This window comes from Dermacentor andersoni, chromosome 8, assembly GCF_023375885.2.
Source record: "Dermacentor andersoni chromosome 8, qqDerAnde1_hic_scaffold, whole genome shotgun sequence".
Classification (NCBI taxonomy): domain Eukaryota; kingdom Metazoa; phylum Arthropoda; class Arachnida; order Ixodida; family Ixodidae; genus Dermacentor; species Dermacentor andersoni.
Window position 1 is genome coordinate 29,980,996 of NC_092821.1, and position 7,188 is coordinate 29,988,183.

At 50.3% G+C, this 7,188-nt stretch overlaps 1 protein-coding gene across 1 annotated transcript; it reads left to right on the top strand.

Moving 5' to 3' along the window:
* Positions 1 to 908: 908 nt before the first annotated feature.
* On the top strand, positions 909 to 6,612 carry LOC126526199 (uncharacterized). Its single transcript, XM_050174140.2, has 2 exons — positions 909 to 1,274; positions 3,369 to 6,612. Exons 1-2 carry the CDS (start codon positions 1,152 to 1,154, stop codon positions 4,419 to 4,421), a joined length of 1,176 nt encoding a protein of 391 aa, XP_050030097.1. The 5' UTR covers positions 909 to 1,151; the 3' UTR covers positions 4,422 to 6,612.
* Positions 6,613 to 7,188: the final 576 nt, after the last annotated feature.

Below are 7,188 nucleotides of genomic sequence, written 5' to 3' on the forward strand. Positions count from 1 at the left end.
TCCAAGCCCAAGACCGCACACAGTGAGGGCCGCACAGTTCTAGCGATACTTCCTAGCACTGTGTCCTAAGTTAGCTGTCAAATGTCGTGAACAATTGGAACTTCATATGTCGCTTTGATATTGATAAGGGTATTTATTACCACTTTATTTGTCCGCGCTTACGAGCTGTTCTTTGTTCTTTCAATGTATCCTTTGTTTCTTTGCTTGCGTGAAGGATCCTTGTATTTCCTGTATTTTTATGCTTGTTCCTTTTTATGCTTCATTGTTGATCTTTCGTAAGCGCCTTGACCAATGCTCTTTTGCGGCCTGCTCGGTAATATGAATAAAAATGAAATATGCTTTACGAACAGCACTTTCGTCACATCGTGGTATGTACGTGCGGGGAAAAAAGCTAGATTGACGGTGGATCTACTTACTGGTGCCATGGGATTTTTCTACGTGTCAGTAAATATACTTTTATAGCAAACCAGTAATTCCAGTCGCGAGGCTTTTTGTATTTCAAGTAAAACTGATTTCACATTTCGCTTAGGCTGCTGGCACCCTATTCGCGGTCCGCTGCAGAGAGCGAACTTTCCATCCTTGCCGCTGGCTTCCCTGCAGAGCGTTAATTACGTCTCGCGAAGAGCCGCAAACGGCGCGCTGACGTCATACTGAGCGCACGGAACGGGAGCGCCTAGTCGTCGTTCGTCAAACACGTCGCGCCCCTGCGACCGTGATGCGACAGACGGGCCGCCGAGTACGTAGCTTATCCGCTGCGGGCTTTCATATTCGCTTCGTGAGATCCTCCTTCTTCGGGTACGCGAGGGGACAAGGGGCGAGGGGAGGGTTGCGTAGAAAGGGGAGAGGGTGGGGGCGCGGCTTTGCCTCAGCGAGTGGGATGAGGGCCAGAATGGCGAAAGCAGGCGGGAGGGGTCCGACGTCGAAATCACGTGCGGCGTCCGTCCACGCGACCGTTGCGGTAGCGGCGGCGGCGGCAGCTGGCGCGTAGTACGAAAGCGGCCCTGCGTGGTTTTCTGTGCCGGGCGAGCGGAGAGAGCCGAAGGCCGCCGCTGGGATTGAGCGTCGAGTGAACGGTCGGAGCTTGATGCGGTGTTGTCGCCGCCGTCTTGGTTGTGGACTGGTGCCAACGGCAACGGGAGCCGGCCGTACCGATGTTGCTGCGCCCGGGAAGAGGACGCATCGCGCGCCGGGAGCGGCCGTTGCCGGAGCTGCTGTGCCTCGTCTTGGCGCTCCTTGTGGCTGCGGCGTCTCCGGCCTTGTCGTGGGATCTGCAGGTGCGTGGTGCCCCGGACCACAGCCGCGTCTGTCGTCGTGCTGGCCGAGAGGAGTTTAGTTTTTTGGCCAAGCGGCTTGACTGCATTTCTGCGTCTGCTGACGTTTCGCTTAAAGAATGAAAAGGACTTCGCTGAAATAGTGCGAGTTTGCATTGAATTTTTCTAGGCCCGGAACTTGTGTATACATTCCCAGTGTTTATTTTACTTTCGCGGACCATTGTACCGGCCCTAAAAAACACGTTCTAAATGCGCCAGTAGAAGAAAAAGCTTTGCGCTGCTTTAGCGCAGTTTCTGGGCCACCCCAATTTTGCTTTCACTGGCTAGAGCTGCGAGAAGGAGACGATTGCAATTTACATAGAGCATACATTCTGAGAATATGGTTCAAATATGAGAAACCATAAGCGGGGCCGCATGCATAGCGAGCTTGATTCTTCACTTCTGTTTAAAAATAGTGAGGGGTCTCTACTCATGTGTGGGTGCGTCGAGCCCATTTATATTTATCTATATAGCTGCTCTTTTTTTTCTTATTTCATTTCACTCGACCTATCTTCGACGAGTCGGCGTCGGGCGCTGTCGCAATGATTATTCACGAAGCCGCGCTAACGTTCTTGGCGATGTAGATCCACAGTTCGATAAAGAATGCTGCCATTCTTTTTTTTATGCAGCCAACTCCAACGGTTCCTTCCTGCATTGTGCACTGACTTCTCAGAAGCCGTGTACAAATACAACGCGTAAGCGCCACTCGTTTTCGCACCGGTACGAGGGAAAGGTGAAAGTGGTGCGATAGTCCTTTTCGCAGGAGCTGTCTGGCTGTGTGCCAGGAAGGAGGAGGAGGAGTAGATTTTAATGAAGAGAAAGGAGGAGAGGTCGGCCTGGAGAGCGTGTCTCTAGCCTGCTACTCCTCACTGGGGAATGGGGAAGTGGGAAATACAGGGAAAGGTAGGTGGCGGGTGATTATGATATTCTACAATGAGATACTACATACACGTTGTCCAATATGCGGATGCGCACTGGAGACGCAATACACTAAGAGTAATCTTGTCCATACAAAAAGTAATCTTGCCACAAAAAGTTATTGCACAAGCACATTTCGCACTGACTACACGTCTCGCAGCTTCTAGAGGCGATCGTCTAAACCAATCTCACTTAAAAAGTTCAAAAGTGCTTTTATGGCACGTTGGGCACAGTCAACACTCCTCCACGCGCCCGAAAGCTTATCTTCTGAAAAGGGGCAAGAGTCCAAGCTGTCAACATTAGATTTGAGTTTTCTTCGTGCCAGGAAGAGTGTCTATGTATGTAAAGGGAAAGTCGATGTCACGATGGTGTTGCGTATTCGTTGTCAATCGGGTGAGGAATAGTTGCTCAGAGGGCTGTTTGTCTAAAGGGATTAAGAGTCCCTCATTTGTGACATACACAAATATAATGTCTACATCTCCGTTCGCAGTGGATAGTTGTTGCACTTCTCTATTTAGCAAAACGCCCGACAATATTTCCTTTCGTACAAACTTCGCATTCCATGCAGCGGCAGTGTTTAAAATCTGAGCGCTCATCTTCCAGTTCGTTAATTACTTGTATGATGCTCGAAACCAAATATATATATATATATATATATATATATATATAGATCAGCGGTGCTTTAGGGGTAAATGCGAAAATTTCTTAGCAGTAAGTTGCACTTCTTTGAGGTTTCGGATACATAAGTTAAACCGCCTTCTCAAGATTGCAAAGTCGTGCTGTTAACCACGTTGTAAAGTTGAGCGTAGTTACGCTATTCTAAGCTTTCCCATCGCCTTTCTTCGTCTAGCACGTGATCCGATTTCCACATTTCACACACATGTTTTTCCCGCTTGGATGATGTTAACGCATTAAAATATTTGGTAGAAATTCATAACTGGGCACCCCGCCAAAGGACCAAGAGGCAAGGCGACAACATACTCTTTTAATCCAATTACTTAATCTAGCAATACCGTTTGCGTGATTGTGGGTCAAAATAATCTGACAGTCATAGCAACATGCTGATTTTACTGCTCAATTTCAAGCTAGGAGAGAGTTGAATTTGTGTGGTGGGGCTTCTTTTTTCGTTTCACCAACTAGGACCTCGTTGATGACGCGGAGGGGGACGCCTGGTGGACGCCTGTGCGCCGCGAAGCCCTTGCGGCCGGTGTCTGCCCGGCAGGCCAGGACCTCTGCGCTCGCGGTGCCCTGGACAACGTGTGCCGATGCGACGCCGACTGCGCGCGGTACGGCGACTGCTGCGTCGACCGTAGTAGCGGCGACTCCTCGGCACCGCCGCCTGCCGTGTCCGCTTCGCACTGGCGCTGCGTGCTCGAGAACGGGCGTGAGTTCTACGCCCTAGCCTCGTGCCCCGACGACCCCGCGGTCGACTCGGACTTGCGCGACCACTGCCTCGGCCGCGGAAAACAGCTGAAGCCGCTGCAGCACGTTCCCGTCTACAGCAACGCATCGAGGACGATGTACGCGAACGTGTTCTGCGCCGCCTGTCACGACGACCTGCAGGCCTTGAGACCCTGGCAGCTGGAACTTCATTGCAACAGGGCGTGGAATGCCGAGAAGGTGCTGCATTTCCTCGCCGCCGGACATTACGGCAAGATGAGCCACGCGCTTCACGGTCCCGAGGGCCTTAGCTGCAGGCTCCAGGTTGCCGACGCGTCTTCCGAGTCTTTCTGGCACGAGTTGCCCGGACTTCGCGGGTGCCGCCTCGCGTCTTCCACCTGTCGGAAGAGCGCCTCTAGACGTGACGCTGTCCTGTGCTCCAGCTACACCGCGTATGTTTATTCCCCGCGCAAGTTCTCCAACTACCGCAACTTCCACTGTTTTCGGTGCGCCGGTGGATCGTCGGCAGGCACCGTCGAGTGCGGCGCCCGACCGGCTTCGTACGCCCACGACGCGCCGGACGTGTCGCACCTCGTGCTCGGCGTTCGGAGCCACTTTATCAACCCGCGCAAGTGTGGTCACACGGGAACACGCATCTACGACCCCTTGAGCGACGCTTGCTACCTGCCACCGCCCAGTGAAGTCCTCGCTGGTGACGAACCGTCGGGCGCCCCGCCGGTTGAACCTCCCGCCGCCAGGGCGTTTCGATTGTTGCTAACTGTGGTGGCGGCGGGGCTCACGGCTTTGTTGTGACAGGTGGCTCACGGTGAGAGTCGGCTCGAGCCGGTGACGGCTTTCTGAACCTCGCTGAACTCTAATTCATGGAGATTCTCCGTTTTCGAGGGCGCGTCCGTAGCTTTTGTGATGGTCCCGCACAGTGCGCTCATGTATGCGTCAGGGTAGTGGGGGCTGTGGGTTTCTTTTCATTTGTTAGAAGGATCGTCATTACGCTGTGACGCTGAGCCATTAGAATATCCGAAGCAACAACGGTCAACTGCGTTAAGGGGAAGAATCAGATTTGTAGACAGAGGGGTTTAGACTGTATAGAAAGGCAACTTACCTTTGCTTTATCTAGCGCGTTTGCCTAGCGAGTTGTCTTTACCTTAGCGCGTTCTAGCGTGTTGATGCCAGTGAGTGTTAATTGCAAACTTTGTTGTGTAGGTCTGGAGTGTTTGTCGGACGTCAGCACTCCTTCGCTCCATTTCTGCATGGCATTACGTTTTAATGACATTAGTGCAAGAGCAGAGAAGGTACAGATGAGGTGCTTTTACTCTATTTCACTTCAGTAACGTCGAAATTACAGTTGTGCATTGCAGCGGTCGGATTACTGCCGTTAATTCTTATCAGCAGTGATGAGAAACTTGTGCTTGCACTGCAGTGTTTTGTATCGCCCGCTAACGAATACCCGCTTGGTGAAAACTAATAGTGTTGAACATGGATAACGTGACAGTTTATCATTGCTTGAAAGTAGCGAACCGCACTTCGAAGGTGTCGCCTTGCTATCGAACTGTCGTAATCTCAGTACGCCGTGCGCGTAGTTTTTCACGCGACACTGACCTTTACGCGAAACGTTGGGAGCGATAAGAGCTCTCGTCGTGCATCTCAAGTTTCCAGCATCAGCCGCTGATAAGGTGTTTGCAGAAAGGTCTGGCACCTCAGGCAGCAGCGATATTAGCGCAAGAATGAAAATGACAGGACACATGGAGTAACGTTTTGCTTAAGTAAAACTAATAACATAAATTATTGGATTTTACGTGCCAAACCACGATGAGGCACGCCGTAATTTGGGACAGATGGGGTTTCTTCGACTTGCACCTAAACCTGCGCCATTTGGAGGACCTGCACCATTTGGACCACCTGGGGTTCTTAAACGTGCACTTAAATCTAAGCACATCGGTGTTTTCGCATTTCGCCCCCGTCAAAATGCGGCCGCCATTGCCGGGATTCGATCCTGTGACCTCGTGCTTAGGAGCCCAACGCCAAAGCCACTAAGAAACCACTGTGGGTTTGCTCAGATTACTGTGTGTAGGGCAGAAAATTTCGCTCCTACACCGTTTAATGACATCGCCGCGTAAGGTGGCTGAACATACTCGTCTTGCTATTGTATGCTCTATCACCGGTGATTTTGTTTACGCATGAGGCTTTTACAATTGGACCAAATGCATGTAATCGATTTATTTTCCACACGAACCGGCCCTCTACCCTAGTGCGGATATCGTGCGTCATTCCTAATTGACACTTCTGGAAGGCTTGGGAAGAACTTCACCAGCATGGCCGTCCTAGGTGGGAACGCTGGTCGTTTAGCTACTGTGGGGATTATGCCCCACCGTTATATCTCAATACAATGCTTTCGGTGATTTTAGCATCACGGCAGGGATTTCACGTGTAGTCGACACTTGTGCAGCTGATGGCGTCAACTTATCTTACGCCATTGACGTTGGCTATTGCGGCACCTGTGCCATTTGCGTGCAATGGTTCTTCTGTTTTTTTCCCTCGTTTCTCGCTGTGCTGCTCGCGTCTTTTTGTACATACTAGGCGCATTTTGTGGCCTTCTGTTGTCGTTATATAATTACAGACATTTAGGAATGTCAGGGTTGACAAAGTTGGCAGTCAACGAGTGTTCGATAAGCGTCCACACGTTCATGTTCTGTTCGCCATAAAATTTCTGTACACTGTCGCTCAGCGTTCGACATTTTTGTTACGGCGCGTATTGTCATGTTTTACAGGATTTCATGTCATTGTAAGCTAATTTATTAGTGTGTCATTACCGAACGTTCCTCTCTTTTCGGCATTCTGCGTGCCTACGACTCCTGTTCAAATAAACTTACTTGAAGTGTTGCGTTATTTAGTCAACACGCCTTCAAAAAAAAAAAAAAAAAATAGCATGAGCCGCGTCAACATCAGCGCACATCAGCGTAAGTTAAATAAAAGACCTTTCGATGTAGTCTGGTTTCTCGTGTAAAATAGTTATCCTGCACATTTACCGACTTTAAGTTTGTGTGCAAAAGGAGTCGTACGTGTTCTCTAATATTTTCAGGTAATGTCAATTCCGTTTTCAGCGAAAACGAGTAGGCAATGTTTAACTTCATATCTTTAGATTCGAAAATGGCACTACCTAAAAAAAAAATCTCGCAACACATAAATTGGAATGTGTGGCTACGTCTTTCCTACTAACAAAAGACGTTGTGCGAGTTACTCGGCAAAACGTGTTCTCATGTTCTATAATATATTGTTACGAATGATGTTTATTTACAAGGTGAAACGAGGTCCGAGATGGAAGCTACAGGCCAGGCCCAGCCGGCGCAGAGTACCACGAGATCACGCGCGCACACACTACTTCCTCTTTCTCTGCCTCAGTCGCGCAGTGCTGCGACATTTTCCCCGGGGGCAGACGAAGCTCGCTGAGCGAGTCAAAGGGACCGGTGATGGCACTGCTTGAGTCTGGCCACGTGAACAACTTGCGTCGCACGTGAACGCCGATTGCTTGCCGTCACTTTAGCGACGACATAGTTCACATCAC

Bases quoted from the DNA above. Each gene is read 5' to 3' on its own strand.
- LOC126526199 (XM_050174140.2), top strand. From the start codon at position 1,152: ATGTTGCTGCGCCCGGGAAGAGGACGCATCGCGCGCCGGGAGCGGCCG. The intron at 1,275-3,368 runs GTGCGTGGTGCC...TTCACCAACTAG, and splicing joins CCTTGTCGTGGGATCTGCAG to GACCTCGTTGATGACGCGGA.